The sequence below is a fragment of the Crotalus tigris genome, unplaced genomic scaffold (genome assembly GCF_016545835.1).
Source record: "Crotalus tigris isolate CLP2741 ecotype Arizona unplaced genomic scaffold, ASM1654583v1 scf7180000020588.15403103151:6194809, whole genome shotgun sequence".
Classification (NCBI taxonomy): Eukaryota; Metazoa; Chordata; class Lepidosauria; order Squamata; family Viperidae; genus Crotalus; species Crotalus tigris.
Window position 1 is genome coordinate 1357271 of NW_024098092.1, and position 20230 is coordinate 1377500.

A 20230-nucleotide genomic window follows, 5' to 3' on the forward strand; every position below is an offset into this window, starting at 1 on the left:
GGCCACAGAATTGTGTGTTTGTGTTAGCCCATTAATGGCCTTAGTTCCTGACGCCTGCCTTCCCATATGTCTGGTTTACGTAGTTGAGCCTTCGCACATTTCCACAGCTCTTCTGCTCCCCTTAAATACTAAATTGGTTGGGGCCTCTGTGGCCTCACATATTTGGATGTTAATTCCCACACCGTCCTTCTTTTGGCCGAGGTTTCCCCTTGTGGTGCTTTGCGTTGATTTTGTGGTCAGCTTTCGCTGAGTAGCTGCCCGCTTCCAAAGTGACCTGATGGGACATCTTCTGCAGATGCCCCTTCCCAAAAAGGGGAAAGGGGGGAGTCCTTTGGTAACTTTTCTCCCCTTCCATTCTGGCAAACGTTGGGCTCAATGGGAAGGGTGTGTGTATGTGTGTGTGTGTGTGTGTGTGTGTGTGTGTGTGTGTGTGTGTAACTTGGAAGGGATTCCCCTTTTGGCAGCAGGCCTCCACCATCCCTATGGTTTCCACTTTACTCTCTGTAGGCTGGCAACTGCCAAAGAGGAATTCTTTTCTGTGGTTCTTTTACGGGCTGCATTCTCATAGCAGGCTTAACAAGGAAGATCTAGTACGGTGATGGCAAACCTTTTAGAGACCGAGGGCCCAAACTGCAACCCAAAACCCACTTATGCATCGTCGGGTGCCGGGTGGGTGTGCCCATTGGGTGGCTGTGGCTGCAGTGGTAACAGCAGGCTGGGTGGGACTAAAAAGTTCAATCATATTCCATCTTTGCAAGATCTTTTTTTCCCCCGCAAGAAGTTGAAATGGACTGATTGATTGAACCTTTTTTTTTTTTTTTTTGCACACAGCAATAGAGGCCTAAAGCGAAAAGGTTTTATAAAACCCAGCTGAAGGCCTAGGACTGGGGCGACGGTGCGCGTGCCCACAGAGAGGGCTCCGAATGCCGCCTCTGGCACCCATGCCATAGGTTCGCCAACACTGATCTAGTAGCTGCACTGGCCCAAACAAATACAGCCTCGTTAGTCCCAACATTGTGTATGACTTCTGTAGTTTAGTGGGGGGTTGTTTTTTTTTGTTTTGTTTTGTTTTGCAAAGCTAGCCCGTTTGATATGGTTTAGTGTGTTCGCCAGAAAACAGGTTAATTCAGTAATCAGGTTAAGGATATCACGTAATATTACTATCCAATTCTATAGCGGCTCAAAACTGGAGGAATCTAGTATCCTTCCAGGTCCAGGGCAAGGTCCTACTTCCAAGAATTGCAAAAAGAGAGAGAGAGAGAGAGAGAGAGAGAGAGAGAGAGAGAGAGAGAGAGAGAGAGAGAGAGAGAAGTATCTTACAGCAGAGATAATGCCTCTATAAAAGCTATAAATCTCTTTTTACAGAGGTTGGGTTGGGAAAAGGGATCAGGCTGTTGGGGGCAAAAATGTGTTTTGTGCTTTCCAGCATATTGTTGATCATGTCCATCTTATAAATTGAGGGCTGATGTCTCTGCCTTCTGGATCCTCCTAAGTGGCACTCCAATGATGGAATCAAAATAAATTTGTTAAGTCTTCTAAGATGCCAGAGGAGGAGTAGCCCTTGGTGGTTTGGTTGGCTCTTTTTGATATGAAGTGAGAAAAAAACCCAAAATCTTCCCTAAATGATTGCAAAAGTGCTTGGATCCTAAGATGCCCCCCCCCCTTGCCTTCCCCCCCTCCTTTCTGAGCATCAGTCAAAAAGTTCATTAGGAAACCCTTTTTTTTCCCAGTTTGCTGCAGGTCTGGAAAAGCAACACCTGTTGAATGCATCAAAAGTGGGCAAAATATCCCTTTTTTTATCCTAACTTCTTCCCCCAATGCTCTGTTTCTGAGAAGTTGTGAGGAAATCACTCCCCGAACTGATTCTCTAGACTAGTTTTAGATTTATTTTAGCTAATCAGTTGTCAGGACAATTTCTAACCAAGGGGCGACTCAAAATGAGAGTTGTGGACGCTCTACCCCTGGAGATGGTTAAGAAGAGACTGGACAGCCCCTTGTCTGAAGTGGCATAGGGTCTCCTGCTTGAGCAGGGGGTTGGACTAGATGACCTCCCAGATCCCTTCCAATTCTATTATTCTGACAGCCCGGAGAGTGCTTTGACTCAGGGCTAATTCATCCGTAAGGAAAAATGAGGGACTGTTTTGGATGGCACTTTTAAAAGAAAGCAAATTTCAGGTGAGCTTTAACTTACAACAATTAATTTAGTGACCGTTTGAGGTTACAGTGGCACTGGAAAAAGTGATTTGTGACCATTTTTCATACTTAGGACTATCTGTCTGTCTGTCTGTCTGTCTGTCTATCTATCTATCTATCTATCTATCTATCTATCTATCTATCTATCTATCTACCTATCCCTACCTATCCATCCATCCCCTCTCTAATCTCTTATCTATCTATCTATCTATCTATCTATCTATCTATCTATCTATCTGTCCATCCATCTATCCCCTCTCTAATCTTTCTATCATTTATCTACCTATCTACCTCTCTCTCTCTCTCTCTCTCTCTCTATCTCTATCTATCTGTCTATCTATCTATCCATCCATCCATCCCTTCTCTAATCTTTCTATCATCTATCTATCTATCTATCTATCTATCTATCTATCTATCTATCTATCCATCTATCTCCTCTCTAATCTTTCTATCATTTATCTACCTATCTACCTCTATCTATCTATCTATCTATCTATCTATCTATCTATCTATCCATCTATCCCCTCTCTAATCTTTCTATCATCTATCTATCTATCTATCTATCTATCTATCTATCTATCTATCTATCTATCTATCCATCTATCTCCTCTCTAATCTTTCTATCATTTATCTACCTATCTACCTCTATCTATCTATCTATCTATCTATCTATCTATCTATCTATCTATCTATCTATCTATCTACCTGGGAATCCAGAGAATTGCACAAGACTAGTTTGACAGTTAAAGACCAAACCTGTTTGAACTGCTCCCTCACTGTGCCTGGCTGAACTGAACAAATTCTGATCTCTCAGAGGTTCTGCTGCTACACCCAATACCGAAAGATCGGGCAAATCATGGCTTGCTTAAACTAGCCATGAAAGAGGAGACCGAATGAGGAGGAGGAATGCTGTGTTTTAGCTGCCAAGCTTGAAGGGCACTTGGCATCCCGATCCTTTTTGATGCCAAGGTGGCTGCTTTCAGGCGAATGAGCTCCATGCACAATGACCCCTTGAAAGAGACCGACAGGTGGTCACCTTCTCCTGGCCAAAGAAGTCACCGGAACGATCCGGAAAGTCAAAGTCAAATGTTGGTTTGGCTGCAGTTTGGGGAAAGCCTGAGCCTGCTGCTCCTTTAAGACGAGGCCGGTGTGCAAGTTGCACGCCAGCTCTCATAGTCAGAGGCACTTCTGCTGCTCTTTCCTCAAACAACCCCCCCCCCCCGCCTTTGGAAACTTTCCTGCCCAATTGTTATGTGTGATCCGATCTGGAAGTTACTCTCTAAGCTTCTTGTCACATTTTGACTTAATGAAGTGCAACTGAAGTGGGAATTGGGGTTCATCACGTCAGCTTCTCGCTACTCCCCGGTTGCCGGGAAAGAGGGGGCGGTTGGGGACCGCCGTGCAACGCTGCAAGTCGTTATCATTCCGGTCAGTCTGTTTAACACAAAATTAAACAAAGAACTAATTAGTGCCTCATGAATTAATAAATACGCAGTTGCTGGGGAGGAAGAAGACCGGGGGGGGGGCGGGAAAGAAAAGGTTGGGAGAGGAAGGATGCTGGGAAAAAAAGTCAAATTAAGAGAACGCCAGGCCGGGAAAGGGCAAAGGGACGGACGGTGTCCGATTGTGCCAGAGAAAGTTAGTTTTTTTGCTCTCTCTTTTTTTGGGGGGGGGATGGAGTTTCTTTCCCTTGCCCAGCCCCAGGTTGTCTTTGGTAAATCGGGGTCGTGTTCCTGAGAGGTATGAATATTTATATAGGGAAAAGACGTGGCTGCCAGTCAAGGCAGCTTCCGAGGTCAAGAGTAGGGATACCAAACACTCCCCCTCGGTGACGGTGGATTTGCATGCAGCTGCCTTAGGTGACAGCACCGTAAGCCAGATTGGCTGCCAGTTCTAGGACCCAGCGAAGGATTTTCAGCCTCGGGAGAAGTGGCAAATCCTCCTTAAAGAGAAGAACAAGTTGCTAGTCCTTAATGTTCCACGGAGACGTTGGAGAGTTCTCCCTTTCTCTCTGCCCCTCTTTCTGAAAGCGTAGGTTTGAAGTCTCTGTGGACGCGGCCGCTTTTAAGAGAAAACAGAATTAAAGGGACGATGCCCACGGTAGTAACCTCTGTTAAAAATACATTTTGAAGCGTATCAGCGCATCCTTAAATTGGCTTTTTAATGCCTGACTCCTGGTTGGTAATGCAGTATTGTAGTTGCACTGCCTCCCTCTCTTAAGTCGCCTGTATCGACCGGATAGAATCAGGACGTCTTCCGATGCTTTATTTCTTTTTTTTTGCCTCTCTTTCCCCCCCCCTTTTTTTTTTTTGATCGGTGAAAAAAAACTAGACGTCTGGAGTCCTAAGTGTAAAAAATGCTACTGCATATAAATATGTAAAATATAGTGGAAAGGGGAAACCATTGAACTAATGGCTAACCTGTAAAATGGGTACAGTGGGGATCTTGGCCTGCCTGCCTTTGACCACATAACACAGGGGTCTTCAAACGTGGCCCTTTGATGACTTGTGGACTTCAACTCCCAGAATTCCTCAGCCAGGCACGCTGACAGACCCCTGAAGACCCCTGACATAACACAAAGTTGAAGCCTGCTACAATATACAACATTGATTGTGTAATAAAGAGCAGCAGGTTCGGAGGGAGCTATCCTGGCTTACGTTTTAGTGCCCTTCAGACAATTAAAGGTCTGGCTTTAATTCAGAGTCCAGCTTGTCAGGGCCCCTCCCCTTCACCGCCCTCATTTGCATATGCAGATCTTTGGACCGGGCTTCCTTCTGGAGGACCATATTGTCTTCAGGGACTTAAGTCTACCAACCACGACGTTGGCTGTTCTTAATCCCTGATTAGCAGCGGTCCTTAAAGAAGAATATCTGGAGAGCAGCAGCTTCTCTGGGGAGGGGGGATTGGGCAAATGGGGGGGTTCAGGAATTGGGGTTGAAACAAGGAGAGCCAGGCCCAAAGATTGGGGCGCTGGAACCCCCAGGGGTGGGTGGGTGGCTGGGTGGGTGGGCTTAGCCTGGTCCGGCCTAGATGGAGAGAGCCACTGCTGCCTCTCCTTGTCAGGCGCGCTGAGGAGGAGCCGAGAGTCCATCCTTAAGAGGACATGTCAAGTTCAATTAGTGTTATCTGTCTAAATATGTGCTGGGAACAGAGAATACAAGCCGAGGCATGGTGGCTTTGATGGAGACATATGCAAGGTCAGCCTGCCTCCTGCAATCCCTCAATCTGATTTGGGGGGGATTACACCTTCTAAGTAAATTGGCGTTACTCCTCTTGCATCATTGATAAGCTGCCGGTGGCCAAAATAATCAAGGGGAGGTGGGGGGGGGCGAGCATTGAACGAGTGCATGGCTGGGTGGGAGGGGCGGGGGGGGAGGAGAGCGCTAAAATCTTTTTTTTTTTAAGTCGGGCAGTGGGTGGGGGGAGACAGGCACGGTAGAAAGAGGCCAGGGAGGCATTGTGAAGTATTTGAGTGTGGCATTTGAAAACCAGGGCCTGCTGTTGGCACTGGGGGGTATCTCTGTTCATGCCCAGAGCGCCTCTTGCATCGCCTCTTGGAAGCTTGGTGTCAGGACCAAAGACACAGGGCAAAGATGACTTTGAACTCCTCGGACAAAGTGGCCGGTGTCGTGGACACAAGGAGGAAGGCTGGGAAGGTGCAGACCCCTGCCCCCTCTAGTCTCCTTCCCACCAGGAACAATGGCCTACCTTGCAAGGCGGTTTTAAAGATCGCACGGGACTGGAAAAACGCCAGCCTAGCTGCGAGTTTCAGTTGCTCCCCCTTCCTCGAATAATCCCTTCTCTCCCCCCCCAGACCCCTTTCTCTCTCCACCCCACGCCCCCCGCTGCAAAGGGGGACTCCGCCATGCCTGCCTATAGCCTTATTTTTGAGGGGGTAAGGAATAGGGGGGGGTGCTCTGTGGGTTACACCCACCGAGTGGGCCAGCGAAGGCGTCACCTGAAACCGGAACCCCTGGCCAGCTGTTTTGTAAGCAGCTGGCTCTGCCTTTTCCCCCTCCATGGTCCAAACACGAGGAGGCTCCAGATCGGAAATCTCACAATATGATTCTTTTTTTTTTTTTAGGCTCCTTCACAGTTTGAGAACATATGGGTCTAAATAATTCAATTTACTTTGACTGTTGTTGTTTTTTGGGGTTGGTTTCTTTTATTGCAACTGTTGCAAGACGTGGAGGAGACTGTGAAAAGATTGCAGACCTCACAGCAGCTATCTTTCGAGCTTATGTGCTGAAGCTTGCTCCCCACCCCACCCCCACCCCATTTGTGTGTCGTCCCCCTCAAGACAAAAAAAATCTTTTTTAAAAAGAAAGAGAAAAGAACGGCTGGAACGGAACATTTGCCTCTGTGGTCCCTTTTCAAAGAAACAGCAACTAATCCCTGAACCAGGTTAAATTGGCCACATGTTTTGCTTTCGTTCTGCTGGTTCAGGCAGTCAAATTTCAATGTCTAAAAGTGATTTTAAAATAAGGATTCTAGTCCCTAGGCCATGTGTTGGAGACAAGAGATTCCTGGGCTGCATTTCTCCTCTGGCTTTGACAAAATGGTCACTTGCCTAGGTCAGAAATAGGCAACCTGGGCTCTTTTATGACTTGTGGACTTCAAGTCCCAGAATTCCTGAGCCAGCGTGAGGGAACTATGGCCCCCTCATGACTCGTGGACTTCAACTCCCAGAATTCCTCAGCCAGCGTGAGGGAACTATGCATGACTCGTGGACTTCAACTCCCAGAATTCCTGAGCCAGCGTGAGGGAACTATGCATGACTTGACTTCAACTCCCAGAATTCCTGAGCCAGCGTGAGGGAACTATGGCCCCCTCATGACTCGTGGACTTCAACTCCCAGAATTCCTGAGCCAGCGTGAGGGAACTATGGCCCCCTCATGACTCGTGGACTTCAACTCCCAGAATTCCTGAGCCAGCACGGCTCAGCTTGGAAGCCTCTCCCTTTCCCCTCAGCATGGCTGGCTCAGGAATTCTGGGAGTTGAAGTCCACCAGTCATAAAAGAGCCCTGGCCTAGGGCTAAAATCCTTCCTAGTGAGGTCACAAATAATCGAATTTAAGGAATAGGAGGATTTATGGCGCTGTTTATAATATTTTACGAATCATATAATATAATATTTTATGACTCTTAGGTAAGATTGTGTATGTTTCTTCTTTGTGGACTGTAGCATTGCCCTGGCCGCTCTGCTTGATTTTTATTTATGTATTTATTTTGCTTTTAGAACGATTGAAAGGTTTGTCGACCAGATTTTATTTTCAACAAACCAACCAATTGAATGTAGTCGTTTGAATGGTGACTCTTGTCAGGCAGCAGAGATCTGAGTAAAAATTTCTCTCCCTTTTGTACTGGAAAGACCTTCCTGTCCTCCATAACAGACAAACAGCCTGATTGTGAGGTGGATTATAGGGAGAAAAGAAGCATAAGATAATTAACCCTCTTAAAACATTTTAACTTTTTTTTCTCCCCCTGCTCAGATTCTACCTCATGCAAGGTAGGAAGGCTGCAGGTGAGGGAGGCTTGGTTTTTTTCCTGCCATAATTCCACATTAACATCCCATTTAAGTGATGAAATGGGAAGACTGGGGTAGTCTCTGCCTTCCTGGACTGCTAAATAATCAGGGTTCTGGGGTCTCAGGAACTGACCATCTTCCCTTTTTTCCCCCCAGGATGAAGTGACTCCACAGCTTTAGTTCAATCAACGAATTTGCGGGATCTGAATCCAGAGCTCTCGAAAAGTAGGAGAGCCCACCAGGACGACAAATGGGTATGTCTGCCCACACGGGGTCTTTTTTCTTACTTTTGTGCGTGCGTGTGTGTGTGTGTGTATGTGTGTGGTGCTTAGATCCATCGGATAGCCTTTCTGATGTTTTTATACTTCCCTGGACCTAAAAGACACACTATAAAGCAGGGGTCTTCAAATTTGGCCCTTTGATGACTTGTGGACTTCAACTCCCAGAATTCCTCAGCCAGCCACGCTGGCTGAGGAATTCTGGGAGTTGAAGTCCACAAGTCATGAAGGGGACAATAGTTCCCCATGCTGGCTGAGGAATTCTGGGAGTTGAAGTCCCCGAGTCATGAGGGGGCCTTAGTTTCCCCATGCTGGCTGAGGAATTCTGGGAGTTGAAGTCCACAAGTCATGAAGGGGCCTTAGTTCCCCCATGCTGGCTGAGGAATTCTGGGAGTTGAAGTCCACAAGTCATGAAGGGGGCCATAGTTCCCCATGCTGGCTGAGGAATTCTGGGAGTTGAAGTCCACGAGTCATGAGGAGGCCATAGTTCCCCATGCTGGCTGAGGAATTCTGGGAGTTGAAGTCCATGAGTCATGAAGGGGGCCATAGTTCCCCATGCTGGCTGAGGAATTCTGGGAGTTGAAGTCCACGAGTCATGAGGGGGCCTTAGTTCCCCATGCTGGCTGAGGAATTCTGGGAGTTGAAGTCCACGAGCCATGAGGGGGCCATAGTTTCCCCCATGCTGGCTCAGGAATTCTGGGAGTTGAAGTCCACAAGTCATGAAGGGGGCCATAGTTCCCCATGCTGGCTGAGGAATTCTGGGAGTTGAAGTCCACAAGTCATGAAGGGGGCCATAGTTCCCCATGCTGGCTGAGGAATTCTGGGAGTTGAAGTCCACAAGTCATGAAGGGGGCCATAGTTCCCCATGCTGGCTGAGGAATTCTGGGAGTTGAAGTCCACAAGTCATGAAGGGGCCTTAGTTTCCCCCATGCTGGCTGAGGAATTCTGGGAGTTGAAGTCCACAAGTCATGAAAGGGCCTTAGTTCCCCATGCTGGCTGAGGAATTCTGGGAGTTGAAGTCCACAAGTCATGAAGGGGGCCATAGTTCTCCATCCTGGCTGAGGAATTCTGGGAGTTGAAGTCCACAAGTCACGAAGGGCCAATTTTGAAGACCCCTGATATAAAGCGTCAGGAAAAGGCCCAGCCTGCAGCCACCCACTTTCCTAGGTCTGGCTTCCTCCTGATGCTACGCTGGGCCCATGTGGCGGCCTGGTCTCTTGCGGGGAAAGAAGGGGAAATACCCGTTTGAGGACTTAACGTTCGAATTCTCCCCGTATATAAGAAGCTTTTGTTACCGCAGGATTTGCAGACCGTCTTTCAGGAGACCTCAATTTGAAATCTTCGTGGTCAGCAGTTTGAGATTAAGCAGGCCACCTGTGGCACATTTCCACCTCGGAGTTCTCATCTTGTTAGGGGGTCCTTCTCCAAAGCAGGGCTTCCTTTTCTGGATCAGACCCCCCCACACACACTTTGAACCAGGCCAAGCAGAAAAGGCTCAAACCCTGCATCTGGGGGAGAAGAGGCAGAGATGGGATCCTGAGCCCCTCTTTGAAGACCTCTAGGGAGAACGGAAGGCTGAAGCCACCCTCCCAGCCGTGCTACTTTTAAAAGGAACATTTCCCCCCTACACATACACACACATACACACCAGAGGTTCAAGCCAGGCCAAATGTGCAATTTCTCTAAATCCGTGAGAACTCACCTGCGTTAGCTGTCCTGAGCCATTTTGCCTTAGGGCCAGGGCAATAAATGTTGAATATTCCCCTCGCCCCACCGTTTTCAGCTGCCTGGTAACTATCTCTGGAGGCTCCTGCCTGCTCCCCACCTGTCCCCCTCCTCTCTTCAGCCAGGTGTCAAGAGAGGGTGTGAGCAGAGCCTCTCTCTTCCCCAGGCTGATGCACGCAGGGAGCCCAGCCCGGATGGTGTCAGGGGTGACCGATAGAAGGCCAATGTTATGTAAATAATTTTCCGCTGCAACACGGGCAAGAATGGGCCGGGCCTTGCTCATCCATCCATCATTGACATGGCCTCTCTGGAGGCAGGGGGCTTCAGTGGGGAGGGGGGGGGAGAAGGAGCCAGAGGCAGACAGAGGCAGCATGTGCCCCACTCGTCAACGGTTTGTTTCCTTTGGTTTCAGGGAGCCCCACTGGGCGCCCAACTCCGGGCTTTGTCCTCCCCACCGTCCCACCCTCCTACTTGGCCCTTCGCTTTGCACGCATCTCTGTTCCCTCCCCCCCTCCAGCCTTGCAGAAATGTCTCCCCTTTTTTGCTTTTCAGTTTCTTTCTCCGACTTCAAAGGCGCCCTCTTATTGTCTCTGGAATTGCCAGGCAGTGGCCCTGAAACGCGATCACAGCCGGGCATGGTGTAGGTCGCCCTGTGAGCACCCTGCCTCGCGCGCTCAAAGGGACAGGCGGATGCTTCCTTTTGCGGGCTTCACCGCCCTGGTTACAGCTCTTTCCCTCCTGCCTCCCCTCCCGCGCTGCTCCATCAGAGATTTCTCCCGCCTCCCTCCTCAAATCTCTTTTACTCTTCCCTCCTGGATCTCTGTGGCCTTCTGCCGGTCTCTTTCCAGACACCGTCCTTCCCGCACCGAGGAATGGGACAACTCGCCCGCGGGGGCAATTTAACAATTCGATTATTTAAAATAAATATATATATATATGGATCTTTCGCCCTTCGTATTTTCCAGCAGCCGTTCCTTATATGTTTTAGCCTCCAGTCCCCTGATCATCCTTGTTGCTCTTCTTTGTACTCTTTCTTTTTTAATATCGTGGTGACCAAAACTGGATGCAGTGTTCCAAGTGTGGCCTTAGCAAGGCCTTGTAAAGTGGTATTAACACTCCACGTGATCTTGATTCTATCCCTCTGTCAATGCAACCCAGCACTGTGTTGGCCCTTTTGGCACTGCAAGACAGGTTATTGCCCAATTGACAGTGAAGTGGGGTTTGCCCAGGTCTAGTGTGTAGAGAGGAAAATTGGGGGGGGGGTTACGTTCTTATCTCCTCTTCCCTCCCCCCCCCCAATCTTCTGCAGAAGCTTCTTCAGCCTTTGTCTCTCTTTTTCATCTACTCCAAAGCCTCCCTTTACTTCCTTGTCACCCTAATTGATTGCATTAACCTTTCAACGTATTGGATTTCCCGGGCCTCGTGTGGAGAGAACAGTGCAATATGCTTATAATCTGGGCCAGAATGGACAGGCAGCAGTCAACAAGGCTTCTTCCACCAACAGGAACCCTGACAAATTGGCTTTTAGATATGGAGGGCGGGGAAGAATCTCTGCGCTACGATGGGGCAGGCAATGCATCAGCCGTTAAATAGTGCAAGAGAGAGGGGGGGGAGAGAGGGAGGGGGCGAGAGGGAGAGAAAAGATGCAAACTAGACCAGTGGTTCTCCACCTGTGGGTCGGGACCCCATTTGGGGTCGAACGACCATTTCACGGGGGTCGCCAAACAACGCAGTCCGCCATTTCCCCCCCCCCTTTTCCTTAGCTGTGCTACTCCCTTTTATTCTATTGCAGTGGTTCTCAACCTGTGGGTGGGAACCCCATTTGGGGTCGAATGACCATTTCACGGGGGTCTCCGCCATTTTTTCCCCCCTTTTCCTTAGCTGTGCTCCTCCCTTTTATTCTCTTGGCTTTTGAAAGCCAATAGAATAGACTCTCTTGAATAGAGTCTAATTCTATTGGCTTTCCAAAGTCAATAGGAATTGTCCAGGCTGTCTCTGCCCTGCTGAGCCCGCCCAAAGTCCCCTTCTGCAAACGGTGCTGCACCAGTTGGGTAGTCCTCGACTTACGACCAGTTGAGTAGTCCTCGACTTATGACCGGTTGGGGTCGTAGAGGCATTAAAAAGGTTGAGAACCACTGAACTAGATAGACACGCCAGTGCAGAGGAGTCTGCGGACTACAGCAGAGTAAGGTTTTCTGTAGGGATGGTGACAATATTTATAAAAACTTCAGCAAATGTTCGTGTGAATGAGTGGCGGAGTGAGGGAGTTGGGGGGGGGTCCTCCCTTCTTCATCCTATCAAGTTATCAAGCATCAGAGTGGATAGAGATTTGGACTGAAGAGAATTGGGGGGCAGGGTGGGTGGGTGGGGGTTTGTCAGATCCTCTCTTGCCCAATGACTTCCCTAAATTGACCTTCAGCCAATCTGAACCTTAGGAGGGTAGAGAAGAGGACTAAAAAAAAAGGGGGCTAGGGAGAATTAAAATCAGAGCACTTCAGTCTGGGGAAAAAAATGTGTAAAATCAAATACAAATGCATTGGTGGATCAAACGAAACGCTTAGCAGGAGAAATCAAGGACCGCTATCGGATCGGTTTTGATTTGCCGGTATCGAGAAAGAAAACTTCTCAAACAAGGGAGGACGAGGCAGAACTGGAGCAGGCGACGGGTCCTGATGCAACAAGGCACAAGTGGTCAAAAAAAAAAACATTAAAAAAAAAAGGCTGTATCTTTGCAGTCGAGCAGAAAGCAGGCACCCAGTGGCATTAAGTTAATTGATTGCTTTGCAACAGGCAGCCGGGATAACTGTGTTGTGCTGTCACCGTGGCAACAACCCCAAATTGTCAGCCTGTTTTAGATGAAGCGAAGTAAAACACTGTCTCGTTTGCAGCGATCTTGGCGATTGTTTTTCTTCAAAGGGCAGGAGTCATTGATCCCCTTTCCCCCCAGTAATATGATTTTTTTTAAAAGCAAATGCAGTGGTGTTGATTCAAATAGGCAAACAACCATTCTCTTGTGTGGATGTCACTTCCGGAAGTCCATTCTGGGCCTGGGCAACCAAAAATTAGCTGCCGGTTCTGCTGAAGTGGTGCGAACTGGTTGAATCCCACCACTGAACAAATGGATATGGTGGAAGCCAGGAAAGAAAGAAAGAAAGAAAGAAAGAAAGAAAGAAAGAAAGAAAGAAGGAAGGAAGGAAGGAAGGAAGGAAGGAAGGAAGGAAGGAAGGAAGGAAGGAAGGAAGGAAGGAAGGAAGGAAGCCAGAAGAAAGAAAGAAAGAAAGAAAGAAAGAAAGAAAGAAAGAAAGAAAGAAAGAGGGAGGGAGGGAGGGAGGGAGGGAGGGAAGGAAGGAAGGAAGGAAGGAAGGAAGGAAGGAAGGAAGGAAGGAAGGAAGGAAGGAAGGAAGGAAGGAAGGATTCCTCACCCTCCCCAAGTCACTTTGCTTTTGGGAGTGAAATATGCAAGGAAGTTTCCTTGCTTTGCCTTTTTGAAGAGTGTGTTTGTGTGTCGCCTAAAAGGGAAACTGCTCTGCTTATGAAATGAAAAGAAAAACGAAGTCCCGTGTCTACCTTTTCATTTATCTTGCTCAGAAATAAAAGCAACAACTAATATAAAGACGGGGTTATTCCCTGATTTAACGTTTATTCCTTCACTGGCTGAGCTTCTATACAGAAGCAGGTGGGAAGCCCCAACTGAAGAGGGGAATCTTTCTGCTCTGTTCTTTTACATGCAGGCTGTTGCATCTCTCCATCGGAGGGGGAGCCTGTGGTGTTCAACAGGTGCTGCTTCTCCCAAGCACAGAGATTCTAGCTGGGGGCGGCAGGGGGGTGGTGGTGGTAACGGAGTTGTCCATTTTTGCACACTTTTTGCCAGGCGTCTCCGAATTGCCTTGGGGATGCCCTCGCCGTAGCGTGCCTGCCCTGTTTTTTTTTTTTTGAGCAAAATGCCCATTAATAGCCACTGACATGTTGAAATAAAACAGTATAGACAGGATCAAATGTACAACGGAAAGGGGGAAAAAAATCAATCCGCAATACCTGCCTTGTATTCATTTCCCTTTAAATCACAGCAGTTCTCAACAGAGCCGCTCAAAGACCTGGTGAGCATGACTGGCATTGTTGGAAAGTCTTGAAAACTCTTTTCAACGGTTGGCGAAAGCGTCTATCCGTGCCACGAGGCTTGTTGTTATTACAACTCCTCCTGCTGCTCCTGATAATAACAACAATAATAATAATTAGTATTTATATCGAGGGCTTTCAGTCATCCCGAGTCCATTACCAGAGGACTTGGTTGTCATTCTTACAACACCCCTGCTTAGTGAGTCACTATAATTAAGCTTCACATTGCAGTTGAGTTGATGGAGAGACAGAGAGAGAGTGAGTGAGTGAGTGAGTGAGTGAGTGAGTGAGTGGCTTCCAGATTCAAACTTCCTCTTGGGTTACGGAGTTCTTTTAAGCAGCTCTCAAGCCCTGGTGTCAGGAGGCAGTGAGTGAAGCTTTTGAGTGAAGCTTTCTCTTTAAAAGAAGCTGTTGATTATTTACTTTGGTTCTCTTAACTAACTTAATTCTCCTTGCTTGAAGCCTACCTGTTGGCAGATGCGCTAGCCCGACCTATTAAAACACCATTAAGGAGCTTGGCGGGAGGGAGAGCTGGCGAAGGTGAGGCCTGAGTTGTTGAAGAACAATAGCAAGATCCCGTGTGTAGACATTCCTTTTTATCACCTCCACAAGCCAGTCAGCAACGGGGGGGGGGGGGGGGGGGGGGGGGGGAGAGAGAGAGAGAGAGAGAGAGAGAGAGAGAGAGAGAGAGAGAGCGTTAAACGCAGAGGATGTGGGAATGCAGCCAGACGGCAGTCGGGTTGAGGCAGAGATTTGATGGGTTTTTCTCTGCTTTCTCTTTCTGGTCGTCTTCTCCAGTTTGGGGACGTCAGCTCCTGGAATTTATTTATTTATTCTACAACTGAATAGAAGAGAAAGTGACTTTCACGAGGCTGGGATTTAGTTTTGCTATAAGAGAGTCCCAGTATTAACTTGGTGGATCAAAGTGGTTTCTTTCTTTCTTTCTTTCTTTCTTTCTTTCTTTCTTTCTTTCTTTCTTTCTTTCTTTCTTTCTTTCTTTCTTCCTTCCTTCCTTCCTTCCTTCCTTTCTCTTTCTTTCTTCCTTCCATCCTTTCTCTTTTTCTTTCTTTCTTTTCTTTCTTCCTTCCTTCCTTTCTTTTTCTTTCTTTCTTCCTTCCTTCCTTTCTCTTTTTCTTTCTTTCTTTCTTCCTTTCCTTTCTTTCTTTCTTTCTTTCTTCCTTTTTATTTCTCTCTTCCTTCTTTCCTTTCTTCCTCCCTCCCTTCCTTTCTCTTTCTTTCTTTCTTTTTCTTTTTCTTCCTCCCTTTCTTTCTTTCTTTCTTTCTTTCTCTTTCTTTCTTTCTTTCTTTCTTTCTTTCTTTCTTCCTTTCTTCCTTCTCCATGGGGTATCTGCCTTTCTTGCTCAGCACCTCTTTTGAGTATCCATCACTTCTTCTCTGTCTCAGTTTCCGTCCTTCGTGCCCTGTCATCCTTGTCTCCCACTGAATTGCATGTTTTCCCGTCAGGAAAACCTTCTTGGGGTTGGGATTTGGAGAGCTTAAGAGCCATGGATGTTCTCCAGTCCCCAGAACAGATTGGTGAGCAATTCATTCTCTCTCCCCATGTGTGAAAAAGAACCAAGTGTTTGACTGGCAGAGCTGCTTGTAGAGGCAAAGATGGTTATTGGTGTCAGAAAAAGCTAAATAACCCTCTAACTGGTATGAAGGTGAATTCACGGTCTGGCGAGCACTGAAAATATGAGACAGGCAGCACGGAGCAGGAAATAACATCACAAAAGCTCCAGAGAATGCTTGAATACCCAAAAGCAGGACTTCAGGCCAGAGGCTGGTGTGTAGGCTGTTGTGTAGTTTGATTTCTTGTTATAAAGCTTAGGAATTTGGGCAGCCTGGGATTCTAATTTTTTTAAGGGGGTAGGAAACACTAAGACCCCCACCCCAGTTCCTCGGATTCTGGAGAATAACTATAACCTGTCTCTCGCTCCTTTTTTGCCCGCAGTTTTCAGGAATATAAAATCCTGGAAGTCAACAAAGCATGAATATTTGCAGATATACACTCCTACACAGATAAAATCTTCTTGCAGGGAATAAAAGGAGACAAAAGGAAAAAGGATATGCCACCTCGAAGAGGGTTGGCAACACCCCGGTGTATAAAGTGGAACCATTAAGGCTTATCTTTGCTGTGAACAAGTTGATTGTGCAGCTGCTGGGAGCCAACTAAAATTCTTGGGCAGCACTACTTCTACTGGGCTTCTAATGCTTTCTGTCTGAAGGAGAACACGCCAAGCGGCCTTGGGCCTGCCCTGTAGACTAACATTCACCTCGAAGTCCGTATGGCCCCCGAGATGCCATAAAACAAAACCCCAGGAGTGGGTTGCTCTCTGGTGCCTGATATTAGGATGGCGTTTGGTCACACTGTGGGTGGTTTAGCTAGAACCACTCCATGACGGGGTGGCGTACAGTTTTATGAAATGAGTTAAGTGTGTTGAATGTCCTGGCTGTTTCCAAGGTGAGCAGGAAAAAAAAGTATACATTGGGAAGAACTGAGAAAGAACAGGGAAGACGAGGAGAGGTTAGACTTAATAATAATAAAATTGGAAGGGACCTTGGAGGTCATCTGGTCCAGCCCCCTGCTCAGGCAGGAAACCCTACACCATTTCAGACAAATGGCCATCCAGTCTCTTCTTAAAAGCCTCCAGCGATGGAGCACCCACAACTTCTGGAGGCAGATTGTTCCACTAGTTAATTGTTCTCACTGTCAGGAAGTTTCTCCTTAGTTCCAGGTTGCTTCTCTCCTGGATGAGTTTCCATCCATTGCTTCTTGTCCTGCCTTCCGGTGCTTTGGAGAATAGGTTGCTCCTCTCTTAATAGAATAACAGTTGGAAGGGACCTTGAAGGTCACCTGGTCCAGCCCCCTGCTCAGGCAGGAAACCCTATACCATTTCAGACAAATGGCTGTCCAGTCTCTTCTTAAAAACTTCCAGTATTGGAGCATTCATCGCTTCTGGAGGCAGGTTGTTCCACTGGTTAATTGTTCTCACTGTCAGGAAGTTTCTCCTTAGTTCCAGGTTGCTTCTCTTCTTGATGAGTTTCCATCCATTGCTTCTTGTCCTGCCTTCCGGTGCTTTGGAGAATAGGTTGCTCCTCTCTTAATAGAATAACAGTTGGAAGGGACCTTGGAGGTCATCTAGTCCAACCTCCTGCTCAGGCAGAGAACCCTATACCATTTCATACAAATGGCCGTCCAGTCTCTTCTTAAAAACTTACAGTGTTGGAGCATTCACAGCTTCTGGAGGCAGGTTGTTAATAATAACAATAAAATTGGAAGGGATCTTGGAGGTCATCTAGTCAAAACCCCCTGCTCATGCAGGAAACCCTATACCATATCGGACAAATGGCCGTCCAGTCTCTTCTTAAAAACTTCCAGTGTTGGCACATTCACCAACTTGATCCAGAACGTTCTGGTTCTGAATCCAAATAAATTATCTCAAGTAAAGTCTTACCTAACAGGATGGGAAATTGCCTCCTGAGGAGGCCTAGAGAGGGAGCCTTGTTTTAATTCTTCTTGATTTGCCAGCGTTTGCATGAATTCTCCTTTTCTTTGACATTAAGAAGCAGGAGAAGGAGGAGGGAAGTCGGAATGAGAAGAGGGAGGGAGAGAAAAAAAAAAAGGATTTAGTAACAACTCCGTTCATTGCAAAACTTTATCCTTTGAATAATGTGTCACAGAAACTGATGGGCGATAAAGGGGGAGACGGAGCCCTGCCAAGAATCCGGCTCAGCCAGTTTCCCTTATTTATTAAAGAAGAAGAAAAAAAAGCTTAGATAATTAACTTTTTTGTTTTGCTTCACGGGCAACTCCCCAGACTGGCAACTTCAGGGCGCCTGGCAAAAGAAGCTTTCTTTCCGCTCTGCCAGAATGGCATAAAACAAACCAGATCTGTGCCCGGTGATTGCCTCGAAACCAACGCTAGTCGGGATTTGTCAGTTTCAGGGACCGGGGAATATCGTTCAAGGCTTTGGGGAACACTCACCTTCTGCGGGAAAACTCTCGTTTTCCAGCTCTGTCATCACCAGCCCCGCCAAGGCACGAAGGCGGCTTGCTGGAACCTTGGTGTGCAATCAGACAATCCAACATTAAACAGTTAAGTACCTCCAACAGGGCTTCTTCAGGAGGGGGCCCTGTCCCTTCTTCACCATTTACCCATTGTTGTTGTTAGTTGCAAAGTCGTGTCCGACCCATCGCGACCCCATGGACAAGGTTCCTCCAGGCCTTCCCGTCCTCTACCATCTTCTGGAGTCCATTTAAGCTCACGCCTGCTGCTTCAGTGACTCCATCCGGCCACCTCATTCTCTGTCGTCCCCTTCTTCTCTTGCCCTCCATCTTTCCCAGCATCAGGCTCTTCTCCAGTGAGTCCTTCCTTCTCATCAGGTGGGAAAAGTAATTGAGTTTCAACTTCAGGATCTGGCCTTCTAAAGAGCAGTTGGGGTTGATCTCTTCTAGGACTGACCGGTTTGATCGCCTTGCAGTCCAGGGAACTCGCAGGAGTCTTCTCCAGCACCAGAGTTCAAAGGCCTCCATTCTTTGGCGCTCGGCCTTTCTTACGGTCCAACTTTCACAGCCATACATTGCAACTGGGAAAACCACGACCTGGACTATATGCACTTTTGTTGGCAGGGTGATGTCTCTGCTTTTTTAGTATGCTGTTTAGATTTGCCATAGCTTTCCTCCCCAGGAGCAAGCGTTGGTTAGCGATATAAGCAGAGGTCCTCAATCTTTTGGGTACCAGGGACTGGTTTTTGGAGAAAGGTTTTTCCACGGACCAGAGAGTACGTAGTTTTGTGTGCTGCCTGCATCCCACGGATGGGACTTTGCTTGTTTGTGCAGACCAGGTGCTGGCATGCCAAGGCCCAGTACTGGTCCATGGACCGGGGGTTGGGGGACCCCTAACTTAAAGAATTGTGGTGGTTTTTTGTGGATTGTGGATACCATGGAGAGCGAACCCTCCAGTCAGGGTTTACCCATAGAGTAGGTTTTCCTGGTAAGGGATCAATATAGCCTGATAGGAAGCATTCTTTTTCTTCCAAGGAGAGGCCTACTAGGAAAAAAAAAGGGGGGGGGGAATGAAGCACCACATCTCTCCCTTGATTTAAGATGAAAGGGGTTTGCAGAAAAGATCCACCTATTGCTTTCCAGGACCAGCTTGGGCTCTGCTGGGTACCCCCAAGCTAGTACCTCTTCTTTATTTTGTGATTCCGTCCCTTCTGTGGCTGCCTTCAACGTTCGGATGGATATTTGGGAATGTTGCCTTCTCATCTTTGTAATCCCACCCCGGACTTTGTGTGCTGCTGATCTGTGCCAAGCGGTAGGGAGGGGAGACGGATCTTGAGCCATGGAAGATCAGAGCAAAAGATGGGGGCCATCTATAAGTAGGTTTTCCTGAAGGCCAAATCACACACAGATGGACATGTCTTCCCATGAGGTGCTGTGGAAGGGTTCAGAGACACAGCAGGCTGCAATCCTGTTGACACTAAGCTCTAGAACAGGGGTCCCCAACCTCTGGACCGTAGACTAGCACTGGGCCGCAGCATGCCAGCAACCAGGCTGCATAAACAAGCAAAGCCTCATCTGCGGGATGCAGGCAGCACACAAAACCACACACCCTCCAGTCCGTGGAAAAACCTCTCTACACGGAACCGGTCCCTGGTGCCCAAAAGGTTGGGGATCTCTGCTCTAGAAGATCCATACAAAAGGGAAATTATCTGCCCATTTGTCAACTGGGACAGCAAATCCCCCCCCCCTTCCTACGAATGGTTTGGGATGCTTTGAATTCAAAGCAGGTGCTGTATCCCCTGAACTACGGCTGGTCCCCTACGTAAGCTTCTCCTCGGGGCTTTGTGATGGTTGCCGTTGGAGCAGATCATGGTCATCCAGAAAGGGGAAAAAAAATGAGCTAATATTTGAAGAGACAAGTAAAGCAGCACCTCCAGGTCTTTACTCAGCTTTTTCCTGTTGACCCCTCGGGGCCAAACCTGGAGGTGAAGCTTTTCGTGGGGAGAAGCGCAAAGTGCAGGAGAAATGGGTGAAAAGCAGCGGTTTTGGTGAAAAGCGAGGCATGGTTTTGGGTCATGAGAAGAAGGATGGGAAATATGGACGGGCTGCAATGCGCTTATGCGCTTATTCCCACCCCGCTTCCCCACTGATCTTTCCCAGATCCTTAGGTGGCCCTGATCAGACCTCACGCAGAAAGCGTTTCCGTTCTAGAGAAGCCGACACGATCTTCCAAGACCCAAACGGCCGTCGTGTGTTCCGAACGGCTGGGCTTTGTGAGTTTTCTCAGCCCTGGCTCCTTTTTATAATCGCAGCATTATGGTTTTATTATCGTCGGTCACCTTGCTAGGCATCGACCCGCTCTTAAAGGCAGCGTGGAAACGCT

At 47.8% G+C, this 20230-nt stretch overlaps 1 protein-coding gene across 2 annotated transcripts in view; it reads left to right on the forward strand.

Annotated features, from left to right (window-relative positions):
* CASZ1 (castor zinc finger 1) overlaps positions 1-20230 on the forward strand; it is a 259152-nt gene that overhangs the window by 116214 nt on the left and 122708 nt on the right. For both annotated transcript variants that reach the window (XM_039367870.1, XM_039367871.1), the window contains exon 3: positions 7876-7973. In XM_039367870.1, coding sequence (XP_039223804.1) covers positions 7970-7973 — 4 coding nt within the window. In that variant the 5' untranslated portion in view covers positions 7876-7969. The remainder of the gene's footprint in view (positions 1-7875; positions 7974-20230) is intronic.